General features: G+C 48.2%; 2 protein-coding genes across 2 annotated transcripts in view; one reads left to right on the forward strand and one right to left on the reverse strand.

Moving 5' to 3' along the window:
- sftpbb (surfactant protein Bb) lies at positions 1 to 11693 on the forward strand. The gene is made up of 11 exons (XM_061260478.1): positions 1 to 143; positions 1140 to 1180; positions 2553 to 2627; positions 4482 to 4607; positions 4777 to 4911; positions 5328 to 5408; positions 5816 to 5999; positions 6740 to 6882; positions 7756 to 7836; positions 8636 to 8752; positions 9274 to 11693. Exons 1-11 carry the CDS (start codon positions 92 to 94, stop codon positions 9307 to 9309), a joined length of 1071 nt encoding a protein of 356 aa, XP_061116462.1. The 5' UTR covers positions 1 to 91; the 3' UTR covers positions 9310 to 11693.
- The window catches only part of usp39 (ubiquitin specific peptidase 39), a 17005-nt gene continuing 9715 nt past the window's right edge, over positions 11679 to 18968 (reverse strand). Inside the window, exons 10-13 of the mRNA XM_061260477.1 lie at positions 14887 to 15029; positions 14548 to 14683; positions 12673 to 12759; positions 11679 to 12476 (exon numbers count right to left, since the gene is read on the reverse strand). Of these exons, the coding sequence (XP_061116461.1) occupies positions 12426 to 12476; positions 12673 to 12759; positions 14548 to 14683; positions 14887 to 15029 (417 nt within the window). The 3' untranslated portion in view covers positions 11679 to 12425. The remainder of the gene's footprint in view (positions 12477 to 12672; positions 12760 to 14547; positions 14684 to 14886; positions 15030 to 18968) is intronic.

Raw genomic sequence — 18968 nt, forward strand, 5'->3', positions numbered from 1 at the left:
TACATTTGTTGTTTATGTCGCCGGAAAGCGCAGTGTTTATTTTTTTAACTGGAGGAAGTGCGAGCCGCGAGGACTAACCAACATCCACACGATGACCGCCGTAGGGTTTGTCCTAGTGGCCTTACTCGTATCTCAGAGTGCAGGTAAGGATCGTTTTAAACGCCGTTTAATTTGAAGTCTTGGCCAATGTGAAGACGCTGCGAAAAACACGAAATACCAAGGGCGTGTATAATGAATGATACGCTGTGGAAGACAGGTCATTTCAGAGATAAAGTTGATAAGGATGCTAATGACAATACCAGTGTGCTGCGTTCATCTTTCTCCATCAACGGGTGATACCTTTTGGAAAAAAAAAAATTTCAGTGCATTTCCATTTGAACAGAGTTAATTCCAAATGCATTGCAGAACATTTGGCCTACATATAAATACATCTATGAAATACATTTGGCCCATATGTGCATTTAAAAAAAAAAAATTCCATATTTATTCACTAGCTGTATGTGACACGCATACTGTACATTTTTTGTTATTTTATTTTTAATTTAACAAAGCTGCTTCCTCATCTTTTTCACGATGACAAAAAAAAAAAAATTACAGGGAAAATGGTTTAACTGGCCCCCATTATTCACAACGCACTACCCCCACACGTCCGTGATATTTATATTACATCACTTAGCAGATGGCATTATCCAGAGAGATCTGCAGAAGTGGAGAATGTCAATGTCAGTCTCAGGAATACAAAACATATTGGGTCTATAAAATAGTCTGGTAAGCCAAAGATGCCAACAAATATATTTTAACTACACGTTCAACATGTAAGATTGTCCAGGATAATGTCTTCAAATAAGGATTGTCACATTCTTTTGTAGAATTGAAAAAGTAATTAAATAGGTGATCAGGATTAAGGAAAATGGTGAAGAATCCATTCTTCAGTGGATCTAAAGCTGTTACTTTATCATTTGGCTATTTAGGGCCAAGCTATCTGACTAAATAATAATATTGTGCCGGCAGCTAACTAAACATTTAAGATTTAATGTGCTGACATGTGACACACGTCATCTATATTAAACTGTGTATAAAAAGTGCTTACGAGGAAACGGCAGGTTAATGTTTGCCTTGTCTTGTGCATCTCTCTGCAGTTCTGGCCCGGGTGGAACCAGCTCGTATCGGGCCGTCTGCTGTGAGTTGCTGAACACCTCCGAGGGAAATGCTGATGATGAATTTACTGTGACAGTGGTAGCTCTGGTACTGAAGTCATCCCTGGCGTAAAATCCAGTTTGGCCATCTTGAAATGACCTGCCACCGGCTGTGTCAAAAACACAGCTTGAGCTGGTTGAACCATGTTAAGTATGGAGCTGGTGTGAACTGGTCAACCAGCTGCTTGACATTTTTTTTTTTTAAGCAGGGACTGTAGTTTTGTTAAACTGGAAACACCCTGACCATTGAGGCAATACTATACTACATACTGTCCGAGGGTAATACTATACACTGAAATCAAAGGTCCACCAACCAAAAAATCTGTACTTCTTCAATGTTGCAGTAAAACTCGGGAGTTAAACATTGCCACGTACATGGTGGATACAGACATGGGAACTTATTTCTAGAATGTTCCATTTTAAATGTGTGGCTGCTGAATCTGCATTCGCCAGCTTGCCCTTGGATTAAACGCCGAGATCGTGTCATTGTCTTATTAACAAACAAAAAGTAACAAAAAGGAATTTCAAGCGTACAAGCGATCTTCATGCCTCCGTGTGATGGAACTCATTCGTCTGAATTCATATCCCTCCTTTCATGTCCCTTCAGTCAGTTGGTCTGAGAGAGGGGCAAAAGACCTGTAATACAGCAAAAACTATATTATACATTTTAAATATATATTTCAAGAGATTATAAAAGTAGGTTTTCAAAAGACTGAGAATTGAGAAGTCTCGTGTCTGGGGGGGGTAATAGAAACCATCGGCTCATTCCGCTAGGAGAAACGTTACAGAGGGTTTCTGAAAACACTCAAAACGATTTCACTTCTGCTTCTTCACCTTGACAACAGAACGTTTTTTTTCCACCTGATTAAAGAAAGGCAGTGAAAGTGTGCGGTTTAGCCTACAGTATGCCCAAAAGAAGGCACACCTGCTCACACCTGTTAGAAACCTGCGCTCACTGTACATTTATACAGCTGGATATACTGGGGCAACCTGTGGCCTAGTGGCTAAGTTGCCCAACGGGGATCCAGAAGGTTTCTCCGGCGGGGATTGGCCCCTGCTTAGGCTAATCAGCTGTAAGTCACTTTATTTATATGCGTTAACTATATCCAAATCAGCTGTAATGAAGCAAGTAAGGTCAGTTGTCCCACTTGAACCTGCGGTCTCCGCATTATAGACTCATACGCCCTTGGTTGGTCTGAAAATTGTGTTGCAGCTTTGACAGCATTTTCCCATTATCACAATTAATAACAAGGCCATCAATTTGGTCCTAGGTCACATGAAATTCATAATAATAATTTTAATAAAAATAATATATAATGCTTTTAAACAGGCCATCTGGTTTTTCTCTTTCTACAGACCCAGGGCAGCTGCAAGGACTGCGTTCAGATCCTGCAGCTTTTCACAGAGACGGTCTCCAACCCAGACACTCAGGTACGTTACGCCTGCATGGTGTGATATAAACGCATAAACGCAGAGTCCAGCACTATACCGTTAAAATGGAGTGAATGTAAGGTAACATCAGGGTCCTGTTCAAACATCACCGTGTAAGAGTAGGTTAAGCCTACATCCTGTACCTTACAGGAGAAAAAACAGCACAAACACTAATAATCCCCCTGTGTCAGGTGTGTGTGAGGGGTGTTCATAGAAATAAAATGGGGGCGATTGTTGTCCTTGTGAGGAGACCATACCCCAAGAGTCAAGAGACAGAAATACTTTGTCACGATACCTTTATCTAATTTATTTATTATTAGTGAATGCTAAATTGTTGGCATTTATATCGCGCCTTTATCCAAAGCAATTTATGCTTCTCATTCACCCATTCATACACACACTCACATACACCAACGGCGATTGGCTGCCATGCAAGGCGCCGACCAGCTTGTTAGGAGCATTGTGGGGTTGGGTGTCTTGCTCGGGGACACTTCAACACACCCAGGGCGGGAATCGAACCGGCAACCCTCCGACTGGCGACCGCTCTTACTGCCTGAGCCATTAGGCCATGTCAGTGTAAAAAGTGGCCCAACGAGTTCCTGATGTTGATGCAGCATATTACTAGGCTTAGTCAGCGGTATGAAGCGCAGAAGGTAAACATGACGCATGTTCTGCTGTAAGCACTGATTTCTTCTGATATGACCAAAAGGCATGGAATGTGGTTTCCGGGCCAAGTGCCAGTTTGAAATTCGGGATTGTCGCTTTTGCCTTCTCCACATACAAGAATCTGTAAGAATCTTTCATTTCAAAAAGCAGGGCAAGACCGCCAAGCTGACAGTGTTTCACGTGCCATCGTACACAATACGATGTAGGGCAGTTAAGGTACATGACTGGGACCCAAAAAGGTTGGTGGTTCGATCCCCGGCGTAGCCACAATAAGATCAGCACAGCTGTTGGGCCCTTGGGCAAGGCCCTTAAACCCTGCATTGCTCCAGGGGAGGATTGTCTCCTGCTTAGTCTAATCAACTGTAAGTTGCTCTGGATAAGAGCGTCTTCCAAAATGCCAGTAATGTAATACTGTGCGCATTCATTGCCGCGGGATGCGATCGCCTACAAAAACAGATACAGCGGAGGACACATTAGTTTTGGTTTTAAAGGGACATTTTCACAGTTCTGCTTCGCATAGTGCAATCCGCCCAGCCGTGCAGGTGTGAAATTATTTGCTGGGTGACAAATGCTTCACATGATATCAACCAGGGCAGACCCACATCCCCTTTTTAATCATTGAGCCGTTGGGCCAGCTCACTTCACACACGGTGTGTTAAGAAAAAGCGGAACCAAAACAAACTGAAATAAATGAAACATTTGTCACAGCTGAGCGACAGGAATAAGAAGCTAGCCGTGGTGTCGGTGGGTGCGGCCTTCCACGTGCTGTAGGTCAGCCCAAAAAAAGGAGGCGTTGGCCCGGTCTCTTCTCCTTTCTCACAGGCTGTGTTCTGTGTTTTTCTTCCTGTTGTCCGCTGTGATCTTACCACGGCGAGAAGTGGCCAACATGCAGATGCAGTATGAATCTCACCCGCTGAATTGCTCCATCGTGTCCCACTTCTCATTTTTAATTGCCCGTTATACTGCACGGGACTGCTCGCTATTGCTATCAGTTCCAGCCTCGCACGCGCCAAACGATTTCAACATCTGGGAGTAGCGCGGCGTCAAAGAAAAGGGAACAGGAGTCCGGTGGCCCTTAAACACGCTTTCCTGGTCTTGTGTTTGTAAAACTGTGTGTCTGAAGCCAGGGATGCTGTGGACTCAAATCCAGTCAGCAGTGTGTTCTGATCCCCGTCTGCTCGTTGATAGGAGCTGTTGAGGAACACCTTGGATGACCTTTGCGCAGGTGTGCCCGGAGGAGAAGCCAGGGAAGCCTGCCTGAGTAAAACAAAGCAGTACCTGCCTATAGCCAGCCACTTCCTGGGGAAATTCATGGTAAGTGTCGAGTTACCATGCGTCAGAACTCAACTGAACAGGGGTGGGGAAATGAATATTGAATATATGGTTCCTGGTGGTTCTGTATTATTATTTTTTTATATCAGAAAAGGAAGATTCCAACCTCTCATCTTCCCTCCAATGTTCCTCTCTTGGTTATCGGTTGTAGAAGCCAAGTGAAACGTGTGTGTTCTTCGGCCTGTGTGGCAGCCTATCAGAGGGCAAGGAGGAGGAGCTGTTGACCAATCACATCGCTGATGGTGACATGGCTAGTGTGGCCCCTGTTAGAGGCACCCATCCGGTGGTGAGTATGTGTGAGTGAGTGAGTGTGTGTGTGTGAGTGTGTGTGAGTGTGTTTGAGAGTGTGTGTGTGTGTGTGTGTGTGTGTGTGAGTAAGTGGGGTGCAAATGCTGCAATTTCCAAATAGACTTGATGCAAATTTAGACCAGCCTAACTGGCTCAGAAATGTCCACCCCCTTCAGCAAAGCTAATGTGTCCTGTGCATTCTGACACAAAATGGCTGCCACATATTGGTGGTGGAGGTGAGAGATCATGAGAAACACAATATAACTGAAATCCACTGTCATGTTCATAGCTATTCAGCATTTTCCAGAACCGCGTGACGTCTCCACAGTAGACTCATCGCTGCACAGCTGGACAAAGGTCTCGCCAAGGAATGAAACTCAACTGGTGTCTTCCTGTCGGTCTGTTTGCCCTCAGGTGCAGATCTCCCCTCAGTGTACGTTTTGCATTTTTATCATCAAGAAACTGGAGGAAATGTTGCCGCAGGAGAGGACAGAGGTAGCAGGCATGCCCCCTTTCACCCTCCCATACACACACACACACACACACACACACACACTCCCATACGCTCTCACATTCACGTACACACACACGCACACTCTTGCATTCCTATAAAACCAAGAAATATATGGAGAGAAGACTTGTTACTCTAGTTTCTAGTGAAACATTATCGCATCTTAGTGTGAAGTGGTACTAAACACTAGGAATATTTACCTTATCTTAAAGTGAAGCCTATATCCAGACACATAAAAATCCTAAACTGAGACCAGATTCAAACGTCATATTTTGTTTCTCCAGAATTAGCTAGATTAACCCCCCCCCCAATATCTTTTCTCCTTTTCCATACCGCCTCACATTTGGCTCCCCCCTCCATCGTTCCCCGTCTCTTTCGACCCCCCCCCCAGGAGATCATCGTGAAGGTGCTGGACAAAGTGTGCAGCATCCTGCCCGGCCCTTACAAGGACCAGTGTGAGCACTTCATCGACAAGTACGGCAAACAGCTCATCGAGTTCCTGCTGTCCTCGGCTGCCCCCCACACCATCTGTGTGCTGCTGCACCTCTGCCTGTTCCGGGAGCCGCCTATCCCAGGTGAGTGTGTGCTGCTGCACCTCTGCCTGTTCCGGGAGCCGCCTCTCCTGGGTGAGGACCGTCCAAGCAGGGCCTACACCAGGGATCCAGCGACTCGCGCCCCTCAAGGGCCGAGAACGGCTGCCCTTTACCCGGGAGCCAGGCGTGAGGACAGTCTGGGCAATCAGTAGCGCTAATTAGGCGGCCTGTAGCGTAGTGGTTAAGGTACATGACTGGGACGCACAAGGTCGGTGGTTCGATCCCCGGTGTAGCCGCAATAAGATCCGTACAGCCGTTGGGCCCTTGAGCAAGGCCCTTAACCCTGCATTGCTCCAGGGGAGGACTGTCTCCTGCTTAGTCTAATCAACTGTACGTCTGCCAAATGCCAATAATGTAATGCAATTACCCAGGAGAAAAGAAAGCCTGGATTTGACTTCATGATCCCTGGCCTACACCATCACACAGTCTCTGTATGGCAGTCAGTGCCTCTGTCGTTTTTTTTTTTTTGTTTTTTTTCCTCCTTAGCCTTTTCACACTCTGTTATCATTCCAACTGCTGTAAGACTTGGTTTATAAAACAAAGATTTTTGTATTGAGTTCATGTTAAAATCGGAGCTGCGTGGTTTGCGTTGGTGTCTCTCATCTATGGGGATTTTATGTTGTGTCTGTAACCGCCCTCTTTCCCCTCTCTTCTGTTTCTTTAACCGTTCCTCTCCTTTCTCCCACATCCTCTTGTCCTCCACCCTTCCCTCCATCCCACAGAGACGCCCCCTCCCATGGCATGCGACTCCTGTCTGGCCCTGAGTGCCCTCTCCCGGCTGCACCTGGGCTCCAACCTCACGGACAGCCGCACCGCCTCTTTCCTGGAGTCCGTCTGCCAGCAGTACCCCCTCGCCGTCCCGAAGGTCCGCCCCACGCCACACCCTCCCCCCCCAAATCTCCCACACCGACCCCGCTCACCCTCGTCCCCTTGGGTCTAGGCCGGGGGGGGGCACAAATCCGGCCGATCTGCGTGCGGGTTTTCGTTCCAACCAATTGCCTTGTTTTTAATTTGCTGACAACTCTATAAATTACCCTGGTTCAAGCCTGTACTTGAGCACAGCAAAGTCATTAGGATACACTTGCAGTCTGCAGCTGTAGCCAGTACTCCCACACATGTCAGATAAGATATGATTGAATAATGACTGAGTAATGATTGTCTTAAATACTTAAGACCAGAAGTTTGCACAAAACCCTGAAATGGGTCGGCCCTTGCCCTGGTCTAGGCTCCACACCTCTATCCTAAACAAGCTCCTGTTCACCACTTACAATCCGTGAGCGTACGTGATGAAGGGTCCTTCTCAAGCAGTATGACAGATTACCAAAGGGCCATCTTCACAGATAAATAGTTGGCATTTATATAGTGCCTTTATCCAAAATGCTGTGCTTCTCATTCACCCATTCACACACATACTCACACACCAATGGCGATTGGCTGCCGTGCAAGGCACCAACCAGCTTGTCAGGAGCATTTGGGGGTTAGGTGTCTTGCTCAGGGACACTTCGACACACCCAGGGCAGGATCGAACTGGCAACCCGCCGACTGCTCTCACCTTCTGAGCTAATGTCGCCCACAAGATTAAGATTAAGATAGATTAAGCCTAGTCATAGACTAAATTCAATCCGGAATGGAGATTCTCCTTAACTTAGTCCAGGACCGCTGTTAGTCCACGTCTGTGACACCGGGCCTATCGGCAGAATGTGAAAGTAAAATGGCTTCAATGTTGTACGGCTTTCAGTGCGAGGTCTTCACCCAGCGCTTCGGGCCCAGGCTGCAGAGGATTCTGGGAAAGCAGGGGGATGCCCTGGACATGTGTCAGGTAAGGTGAGCCTACACTGTACACACAATGGCCAAGGATCTGGCGAGGGTCAAACGCGGGTCTCCAGGGAGAGAGGCAGCCGAACTAACCGCTGCCCTAACTATGAATTCAGTTAGTGGAGCAATTTGCTGGCCTCGTGTGCAAAACACTGGATTTATTCATCGCCATTGTTCACCATTATGCACCCGCGGTGCTCAAGGATTATAGTCAGCCAACAGACACGTCAGACCACTGGAAATTCAGCTCGATCAACAAGGGTTTTGGACTTTGGGTCTTTGTCCCATATGATTAAATCACATGTACTGGTCCACTGATTGAATAAGATTGAAAAAATTTGTATTTAATTGCCTTAAGCTTATTATCTTATAGTACTGTACTCATAACCAGCAACAGGCTATTGCTGTATATTGTGTAGCAATTAGCTAGTTTTCCCAGTAAATAGAAAAATAATCTCAAGATGGGAGTGCTTAGGATGAGATGCCATGACGGACACATAAATAAGTTTTAAATAACTTTATGGGGCACTTTTCAAGGCAACCAAGGCCAGAGTGCTTCACAAAACAACTTGAGCGAGGGAAGGCTTATCCTGATGCCACGTTCATTCTATAACGCCATCCCTTGACAAACAAAACGTAACTAAATCAAGGCTGTAATGGGGGTGGCGTTCACGGTCCAGCCGCAGTGACCTCTCTTGTAAACGAACAGTGGCGTCGTTGTTCTGGAGATGAACGACGCCGCCGCGGTCACTCCGACGGTCCTTCTCCTGGATTGACTCACAGCCGGGTGCTCTCGCTTGCAGAAAGAGGAGCTGTGCGTCCCGGCGAAGGAGGAGGAGGCGGGGCTGCTGGGGGCCGACCGCTGCACCTGGGGCAGGGACTACGTGTGCGCCGACATGAGGACGGCTCAGGAGTGTGACGTCAGTGTTCTCGTTCCCCTCCGCTTTACGTTACACTGCATTACATTACATTACATTACACTACATTACACTACATTACATTACATTATTGGCGTTTGGCGGACGCTCTTATCCAGAGCGACGTACAACAAAGCGCATACCCATAACCAGGGCTAAGTGCGCAGAAAGACCCTAGAGGGAAGTACACTTTCAATTGCTACCCGTACAGAACAAAGATAAGGACCAGGGCCTATTTCTTTTTTTTTTCCTTTTTTTTTTAAACAACAAATGAACAAACAAAGCAAAAGTGACCAAACTTAACTATCCAAATACTGCTTACCTAGCCGACTAAAAATACCAAAACACAAAGTAAATCACAAAGACAACCATTAAGGATCACAGGGAGGTAGGGAGGGACGGGGAGAGCTCCCTACCTCCCTGGTTTCAGCTCCATATCTGTGCACGCATCTTCTCAATCCGCCATGTCGAAACGATTCTGAATCGTGCGTTTGAAGCGTTGTATTTATCCCTCTACCCCACAGAGTGTGCCGTTCTGTCAGAAATACATGTGGAACTAGGAACGCCGGAGCCAGGCAAGCGGTCCTGCTCGCCGGCAGACGAGCCCCCCGGATCCGCGCTGTACTTTTGAAGACGCCAGATCCAGGTGCAGCATGGATAAGAATGATTTTGCTTCAGCAACCGTAACCGATTTACCAAAGCTCAACTCCCTGAACCAATGACTGAATAATGAGTGATGCCGGCCAATGAAAATACCAAAATATTTATGAGTTACTTTGTTAAGGATGATTGTCCTTTTAATGCATGATCATGTCGACCAAGTACAACTACCTTAAATTTGATAGCAATGTGTCACAGCACGTCCAAAAGACACGGTCCAAAACGAATTCAACTACTATATTGTGAAATTATATTGAGATTGAAATGAAAGACTTGAACTGATAACATTTCTAGTTCTCGTGAATATCCTTTTAATGAATAATAGTGCTCAACTCATTATTGAATCAGCAGACGCACCTCTGAGGAGGCGGGGGACACACCCAGGGCGTGCTTGGCTGCGCGGAGCCGTACTGAGAATACACACCGCACTGATAATTCTCACCGCGTATTATTCAGGTGTGCCCTTCCAGACCCTTCCAATGCCGTGCGTATTTCCCAGTGACTAAAAGTCGTCGCCATGTTTGGTTTTCTTTGGTTTTCACAAGCAATGCTAATTATGCTCTGCCGATTTGCACAGCGGCCTTACGTAGCCCAGCTGCCTTATTTTAAACTGCCTATTTCTGAAATGCGCACAATAATCAATATTATTGCTACATTACCAGTATGGCTAGTACTGTAAAAATAAATTACCAACGGTCCAGTTTTCCCTGAATAGCTGTAAATTCTAAAACCATGTACTGCATAATTATTCCTGAAAACAGCAGGACTGAGAAAATTCAGGACCAATAGAGTGAGAGTTATTCTCAACTGTGCAGAGCTGGATAGGACAAACTGAAAATAAAATCTCAACTCGGTTGTTTGGAGTGAAATGTACGATTTATTCCTCACTGCAGCGTTGAAAGACCCAAGAAACATGTATGGGCATGCTTTGGGCTTTCACATAGCATTCAAATGTGTGCATTCAAACGTTTATTCCCCTTTGGGAAAGACTTGAGTCGTCTATCCTGCTGATTTTAAATTATTCTGACGACAATATTTGTAATTACTGTGAACAATGTGCTTTTGTTTTTTTAACATTTAAACTGTATAAGTAAAAACCCTCTTCATGAATGTGTTGGGTGTGACCAGACGTACTGCAATAAACAATAATAAGTAATAATAATAATGCGATAATGGAGGCCTGGTGTTCCTCGCAGGTGTCATGAAGTTCCGTGATTTATAGCCGCCCCGTTTTGTGACTTTGTGACTTGTCCCCATTTTTTGCGCGTTTCCTCAGTTGTTTTGCGATTTATGTGTTTTTTTCGGCACTCGGAGCGATATCTCAACCTTAACGTGTTGCCTGCAGTGTGATGTGCATTGGCATGCGCGTGCTGGCATTCTTTAGGCCCAGTGCTGGGAAAGCAGAGAGGAAGAATGGGGTCAGGCTCGTGCCAGACTCAAGACTTCCGTCATTGTGGGTCGCTGCGGTGATGTACGAAGGACCGTCAACTATGTCGGCAAGTGAGCGACAAGAAGCAATCCATCAAAAACTAAAAAGAGCCGTGTGCAACATCGCGCTTACCCACAGCAAGATTTATAGTGAAAACAGACATACGGTATCTATTTTTAATTAATGCACTCCAAGCACGCTCTGTTCCGCCAGTTTAACGCCAACATCACGCCCTTCCTTTCCGCGACGGACCCACTGGGCTGGTCACTGTATTTCACGGTTCCTATAGCAGCTGGTTACTGTTCCTACACCTAGGTGCATGTTTTTGCAATTGTTTACAACTGCGGGGCACGAGATACGCTATATTAATTTAATTGTAAAAATGTTACTATTCACTATTTTCCATGAGAAATACCCAGCCTCAAATATAATCAGAAGCAGAAACATAATAATTACTTGCAGTAGACAATGCAGTTGTTTACAAGGAAGTAGGTTTTACTGGATGGCCTTTTGATCAAACAGTATCTCTGTATGGTTTTTCTGTAATCGAGCCAACATCACGGAAACTATCTTTTTGTAAAAATGGTTATCTGAAAATGAAATCAAAGTCTTTCATTTGTGCCGAATATGAAATGTATGTATTGATGACACCCAAATAAGAGACTGTTTTTCTGCATTTTATGCTACTTTACAGTTGTGCTGTTTATGCTGATGATGCCTTGTGAGCAATTTGAGTTCATACTAACCCAATTTTATTTTGAGATGAAATTCGAATTGAATTTTGAATAGATTTGAATTTCTTTATTGAATCATTTTTGGCTTTTTATTTTTGATTAAAAGTTTTAAAAGTTAAAAGTCTTTTATTTCTGTTTTTCTTTTTTAATATATATATACAAGACAATTTTCTCCATGATCTATACAGGTTAATGTGTTAACGCACCAGAAGACCATTTCTGAAGGGTTTCTGAATTGCCAATCCATTCAAAACATATCCATTTACTTGCTACCTCGGAACTCACTTTAAAACCTGAAATGCAGATCTTCCTACAAGTTAACTTGACAAACAAAATGAACGCGGAGTCTAAAAGGTCTTATTCCGAATTGTATTCACACATTTCCCAAAAACATCCTCTTTAAATGACGTGGACAAAAAGCAACCGTGACTACAGTCGAAAGGCGTTCAGGTCAGATATCACACAACAATTCTGAACACATCACACGCAAAAACATAAGCACCTTACAGATGAAGAAAATTTAATGGTCAGCCTTGTTCATAAAATGTGAGCAGTCCAATGTAAAAAAAAAAAAAAAAAAAAGATAAAACATATGCATAATAAAACATTAAACATCCAGGTGACAGGAACAGGGTTTAGCGGAAGGTGCACCAGCAGCAGCACTACCTGGGTCTAACCTGGCCAAACGTCTGACTCCACTTCTGAGTGCTGACCCAGAGAGGAACAAGGGGGTTTTCCAGAGTTAATCTGGTGCTGGTGGAGGAGCAGAGGGCCTGAGGGCCGGGGGGCCGGGGGGGGGGGGGGGGGGGGTGCGGTGGAGAGAACGCAGTGGCGTTAAAACACAGCGCCTCACTCACGCCCCTGTGTGGTTCTCATTGTCCTCGCTCTCTCTCCTCTTCCAAATCTATAAATAAATAAATAAATAAACATTTTAAAACGGGTAATTAGCCATAGAGGGATCAGGAGTAATATCTCTGGCTAAAAGTGAAAAGAGAGGGACATTTTTGGACTGTAGAGAGCGTTTGCACTTTTAACACATTTACTGCAAATTAGAATTCCAGTGAAAAATGGTCGTTTACCGAATGGAAAGGAAGAGCTACCTGTATATAAGCCTCAGACAGCGTGATCATCTGGGGCAGGATGTCCGTCACCTGCAGATCCTGGAGCTCGTACCACTTCCCAGTTCCCTTTAGTGAAGAAGCACACAGGCACGCGCACACGCACACACACACATACAGGCACCCACATACACACATACGCACACGCGCACACACACGCGCACACACACACGCACGCACACGCACACACACGCACACACACGCACACACACGCACACATACACACAGGCACCCACACACACATACATGCACCCACCCACACACACACACACACACATACACACAGACATACGCGCACACACACACACACCCACACAGGCACGCACACACACAGGCATACAAGCATGCAGGCATACAGGTACACACAAGTATGCACGCACGCATGCACGCACACACATACACACAGGCACGCACACACACAAATACATTGTGTGTTAATGTGCTTCTGAATTTATTTTAGGCAGGGCTGCTAATCCTTGTTCCTGGATAACTACGGTCCAGGAACTGTAGGTTTTAATTTCACACCCCTTTTTTTGGCACACCCGTTTCTCTGAATTAGTAGCTTGACAAGATCCCAAACCACTGAATGAGGTGTGCTTTGCCTGGGTTTGAGTGAGAACAGATATGATGGGTTGGTCAGGTCTGCCTTAAGGCATGAGATCATAAATAATGATGAATTATGAATATATTAGCGCTACTGTTGGATCATGTTAGCTGGGTGTGGTAAAGTTTACATTTGGCTTTATTTTCTGGCATCTGCTCAAAGTGAGGCTAAATGACACTTTTCTCTTGTGTTCTTTGCAAAATATTTATTAGCAACGCCTATTTACTTACTTTAGGAGGAACATATGTCCCTACGGTAAGTAAACGGTAAATGGTTGGCATTTATATACCAACGGCATTTATACACTCACACACCAACGGCGATTGGCTGCCATGCAAGGCACCGACCAGCTCGTCAGGAGCATTTAGGGGTTAGGTGTCTTGCTCAGGGACACTTCGACACAGCCCGGGCGGGCGATCGAACCGGCAACCCTCCGACTGCCAGATGACTGCTCTTACTGCCTGAGTCATGTTGCCCCCAATTAAGTTAACTCAAAATCAAAACAGACACAAGGTCAGTAGAATAACCTACTTTTAAACACAAGCCAAAGATCGGCTAACACCTTAGAAGTGATTTCAGCAACGTTTAGTAGCACAATTAAAAAATAGTTTATCTATTTATAGTTAAAGTGCCTCTTGAGAGGTGTGACTTCTAAAGGTTAAATTAGCATTTATGAATAGTGCAGCCTTTGCTGATCAGTAAAAGCTTGCCCTTGCCTGTTAAACGGAGTTCATGACATTCAGAAGCGTCCTTAGGCAAAACATTCTATGTAATTTAAATGTTACAATGTTGCGTGTGCAGTTCACGTTAGTGAGTTATGTTACATATTTGCTAGTGTAAAGTATCAGCATACGTATGTTCTGTTTTGTATCATTGGTGTTGATTGGGTTACTAACCACACTTTTTTCACGATTTTGGCGTGAAATAGACTAATTGTTCAGCCCTAGTCCTCATTTCTGGTCCTGGAGAGCCACGGGGTGCACTGGTTTATGTTTTTGCTTTTGTCTTAATATCAGCAAGCAATATTAAGACCCAAGAAACCAGGTGAGGTGAGTTAACTGTGCAATCAACAGCTTTATTTTATCAATTAAGTGCGAAGTAACAACAAAAACCAGCACACCCTGCGGCTCTCCAGGACCAGGAGCAAGGACCTCCGGGTCCAAGGAAGAGAAACAATCTGAAATACAAAATTGAATCCAAATGCTCCCATATCTGACCGGCAGTGGGGTCACTTGACGGACTTGTGAGCTTACATGATGGAGAACGTGAATCCTGTAGGCCCCCTCCGTCGGTTTCCCATCATGCACCACGTTGGCCACCAGGTCATAAGTCGTGTTCTTCTCCGTCACCTGCGCCTCTTCTGTCAGGTACTCCCGCAGGTCCACATTCCTGTTCACCAGAATGTTCCAGAATGTCAACACTTTCATGCTCTTGACTGATCGCACAGTATTGTGTTCTCAGCCGTGTAAACATGCAAAGGTGGGGAGAGGATTCTACACATAATTCAGCACGACCACATCTGCCAAACAGGTAGGGTAAGGAGGGTGGAACTGTATCTTTGGAGATAGGCACGCTGCCAGAGGGTGACTTACGTTATGGGAAAGTTGACGATGGTGGGGTTTTTCTCCACAAAGAAGTTGTTTTTAGTGAATCTTTTGATGCAGAAGATGAGGTAAGGGGGAAGCTTAGTTAGCTGGAATCTCTTCAGGAAGTTCTCTTTGTAGGTCTTGTACTCCTGTGGGCAGAAGGGTAAACAGAGAAGACTGAGAAATTGAGAGTGTGGTTGGCAGAGAGAGAAGAAAAGTACATTAGTATACAGGTAACTTTTCTGTTCCAGGAAATAAAAATAATTTTTGAGAAATCGAAGTGGAAATGGCAGCGATGACATTTGCGGTCAGCGCCACTGAACTCCACGACCCGCGGGCCACGGTGATGGCTGGCATTCACTTCAACCGTGCGCCGCACCACGTGATTTCACTAATTATCTCATTATCTGGACCGAGCAGGTAGAACAATTAGTGAAACCATGTGGTGTAGCGCACAATGGGAGCAAATGCCTGCAGACACTGTGGCCCTCAGGACGTGGAGTTGAGCAGCGCTGCCTTAGGGAGATGGGCAGGGAGCACGCAGGACATGGAGTTGAGCAGCGCTGCCTTAGGGAGATGGGCAGGGAGCACGCAGGACATGGAGTTGAGCAGCGCTGCCTTAGGGAGATGGGCAGGGAGCACGCAGGACATGGAGTTGAGCAGCGCTGCTTTAGGGAGATGGGCAGGGAGCACGCAGGATGTGGAGTTGAGCAGGGCTGCTTTAGGGAGATGGGCAGGGAGCACGCAGGACATGGAGTTGAGCAGGGCTGCTTTAGGGAGATGGGCAGGGAGCACACAGGACATGGAGTTGAGCAGCGCTGCTTTAGGGAGATGGGCAGGGAGCACGCAGGACATGGAGTTGAGCAGCGCTGCCTTAGGGAGATGGGCAGGGAACACGCAGGACATGGAGTTGAGCAGCGCTGCCTTAGGGAGATGGGCAGGGAGCATGCAGGACATGGAGTTGAGCAGCGCTGCTTTAGGGAGATGGGCAGGGAGCACGCAGGACATGGAGTTGAGCAGGGCTGCTTTAGGGAGATGGGCAGGGAGCACACAGGATGTGGAGTTGAGCAGCGCTGCTTTAGGGAGATGGGCAGGGAGCACGCAGGACATGGAGTTGAGCAGGGCTGCCTTAGGGAGATGGGCAGGGAGCACGCAGGACATGGAGTTGAGCAGGGCTGCTTTAGGGAGATGGGCAGGGAGCACGCAGGACATGGAGTTGAGCAGGGCTGCCTTAGGGAGATGGGCAGGGAGCACGCAGGACATGGAGTTGAGCAGGGCTGCTTTAGGGAGATGGGCAGGGAGCACGCAGGACATGGAGTTGAGCAGCGCTGCTTTAGGGAGATGGGCAGGGAGCACGCAGGATGTGGAGTTGAGCAGGGCTGCTTTAGGGAGATGGGCAGGGAGCACGCAGGACATGGAGTTGAGCAGGGCTGCCTTAGGGAGATGGGCAGGGAGCACACAGGACATGGAGTTGAGCAGCGCTGCTTTAGGGAGATGGGCAGGGAGCACGCAGGACATGGAGTTGAGCAGCGCTGCTTTAGGGAGATGGGCAGGGAGCACGCAGGACATGGAGTTGAGCAGCGCTGCTTTAGGGAGATGGGCAGGGAGCACGCAGGACATGGAGTTGAGCAGGGCTGCCTTAGGGAGATGGGCAGGGAGCACGCAGGACATGGAGTTGAGCAGGGCTGCTTTAGGGAGATGGGCAGGGAGCACGCAGGACATGGAGTTGAGCAGGGCTGCCTTAGGGAGATGGGCAGGGAGCACGCAGGACGTGGAGTTGAGCAGGGCTGCTTTAGGGAGATGGGCAGGGAGCACGCAGGATGTGGAGTTGAGCAGGGCTGCTTTAGGGAGATGGGCAGGGAGCACGCAGGACATGGAGTTGAGCAGGGCTGCCTTAGGGAGATGGGCAGGGAGCACACAGGACATGGAGTTGAGCAGCGCTGCTTTAGGGAGATGGGCAGGGAGCACGCAGGACATGGAGTTGAGCAGCGCTGCCTTAGGGAGATGGGCAGGGAGCACGCAGGACATGGAGTTGAGCAGCGCTGCCTTAGGGAGATGGGCAGGGAGCATGCAGGACATGGAGTTGAGCAGCGCTGCTTTAGGGAGATGGGCAGGGAGCACGCAGGACGTGGAGTTGAGCAGGGCTGCTTTAGGGAGATGGGCAGGGAGCACACAGGATGTGGAGTTGAGCAGCGCTGCTTTAGGGAGATGGGCAGGGAGCACGCAGGACATGGAGTTGAGCAGCGCTGCCTTAGGGAGATGGGCAGGGAACACGCAGGACATGGAGTTGAGCAGCGCTGCCTTAGGGAGATGGGCAGGGAGCATGCAGGACATGGAGTTGAGCAGGGCTGCCTTAGGGAGATGGGCAGGGAGCACGCAGGACATGGAGTTGAGCAGGGCTGCTTTAGGGAGATGGGCAGGGAGCACGCAGGATGTGGAGTTGAGCAGCGCTGCTTTAGGGAGATGGGCAGGGAGCACGCAGGACATGGAGTTGAGCAGGGCTGCCTTAGGGAGATGGGCAGGGAGCACGCAGGACATGGAGTTGAGCAGGGCTGCTTTAGGGAGATGGGCAGGGAGCACGCAGGACATGGAGTTGAGCAGGGCTGCCTTAGGGAGATGGGCAGGGAGCACGCAGGACATGGAGTTGAGCAGGGCTCCTTTAGGGAGATGGGCAGGGAGCACGCAGGACATGGAGTTGAGCAGCGCTGCTTTAGGGAGATGGGCAGGGAGCACGCAGGATGTGGAGTTGAGCAGGGCTGCTTTAGGGAGATGGGCAGGGAGCACGCAGGACATGGAGTTGAGCAGCGCTGCTTTAGGGAGATGGGCAGGGAGCACGCAGGATGTGGAGTTGAGCAGGGCTGCTTTAGGGAGATGGGCAGGGAGCACGCAGGACATGGAGTTGAGCAGGGCTGCCTTAGGGAGATGGGCAGGGAGCACACAGGACATGGAGTTGAGCAGGGCTGCCTTAGGGAGATGGGCAGGGAGCACGCAGGACATGGAGTTGAGCAGCGCTGCCTTAGGGAGATGGGCAGGGAGCACGCAGGACATGGAGTTGAGCAGCACTGCCTTAGGGAGATGGGCAGGGAGCACGCAGGACATGGAGTTGAGCAGCGCTGCTTTAGGGAGATGGGCAGGGAGCACGCAGGACATGGAGTTCAGCAGGGCTGCTTTAGGGAGATGGGCAGGGAGCACACAGGATGTGGAGTTGAGCAGCGCTGCTTTAGGGAGATGGGCAGGGAGCACGCAGGACATGGAGTTGAGCAGGGCTGCCTTAGGGAGATGGGCAGGGAGCACGCAGGACATGGAGTTGAGCAGGGCTGCTTTAGGGAGATGGGCAGGGAGCACGCAGGACATGGAGTTGAGCAGGGCTGCTTTAGGGAGATGGGCCGGGAGCACGCAGGACATGGAGTTGAGCAGGGCTGCTTTAGGGAGATGGGCAGGGAGCACACAGGATGTGGAGTTGAGCAGCGCTGCTTTAGGGAGATGGGCAGGGAGCACTCAGGACATGGAGTTGAGCAGGGCTGCCTTAGGGAGATGGGCAGGGAGCACGCAGGACATGGAGTTGAGCAGCGCTGCTTTAGAGAGATGGGCAGGGAGCACGCAGGATGTGGAGTTGAGCAGGGCTGCCTTAGGGAGATGGGCAGGGAGCACACAGGACATGGAGTTGAGCAGGGCTGCTTTAGGGAGATGGGCAGGGAGCACGCAGGACATGGAGTTGAGCAGCGCTGCCTTAGGGAGATGGCCAGGGAGCACGCAGGACATGGAGTTGAGCAGTACTGCCTTAGGGAGATGGGCAGGGAGCACGCAGGACATGGAGTTGAGCAGCGCTGCTTTAGGGAGATGGGCAGGGAGCACGCAGGACATGGAGTTGAGCAGGGCTGCTTTAGGGAGATGGGCAGGGAGCACGCAGGACATGGAGTTGAGCAGGGCTGCTTTAGGGAGATGGGCCGGGAGCACGCAGGACATGGAGTTGAGCAGGGCTGCTTTAGGGAGATGGGCAGGGAGCACACAGGATGTGGAGTTGAGCAGCGCTGCTTTAGGGAGATGGGCAGGGAGCACTCAGGACATGGAGTTGAGCAGGGCTGCTT

This window comes from Conger conger, chromosome 11 (assembly GCF_963514075.1).
Source record: "Conger conger chromosome 11, fConCon1.1, whole genome shotgun sequence".
Taxonomy (NCBI): Eukaryota; Metazoa; Chordata; class Actinopteri; order Anguilliformes; family Congridae; genus Conger; species Conger conger.

What these genes read in the sequence shown, in the direction of transcription:
- sftpbb (XM_061260478.1), top strand. Translation starts at nt 92, where the DNA reads ATGACCGCCGTAGGGTTTGTCCTAGTGGCCTTACTCGTATCTCAGAGT. An exon ending in ACTCGTATCTCAGAGTGCAG is followed by an intron (nt 144 to 1,139) that starts GTAAGGATCGTT and finishes ATCTCTCTGCAG; the next exon opens with TTCTGGCCCGGGTGGAACCA. An exon ending in CCGGGAGCCGCCTATCCCAG is followed by an intron (nt 6,000 to 6,739) that starts GTGAGTGTGTGC and finishes TCCATCCCACAG; the next exon opens with AGACGCCCCCTCCCATGGCA.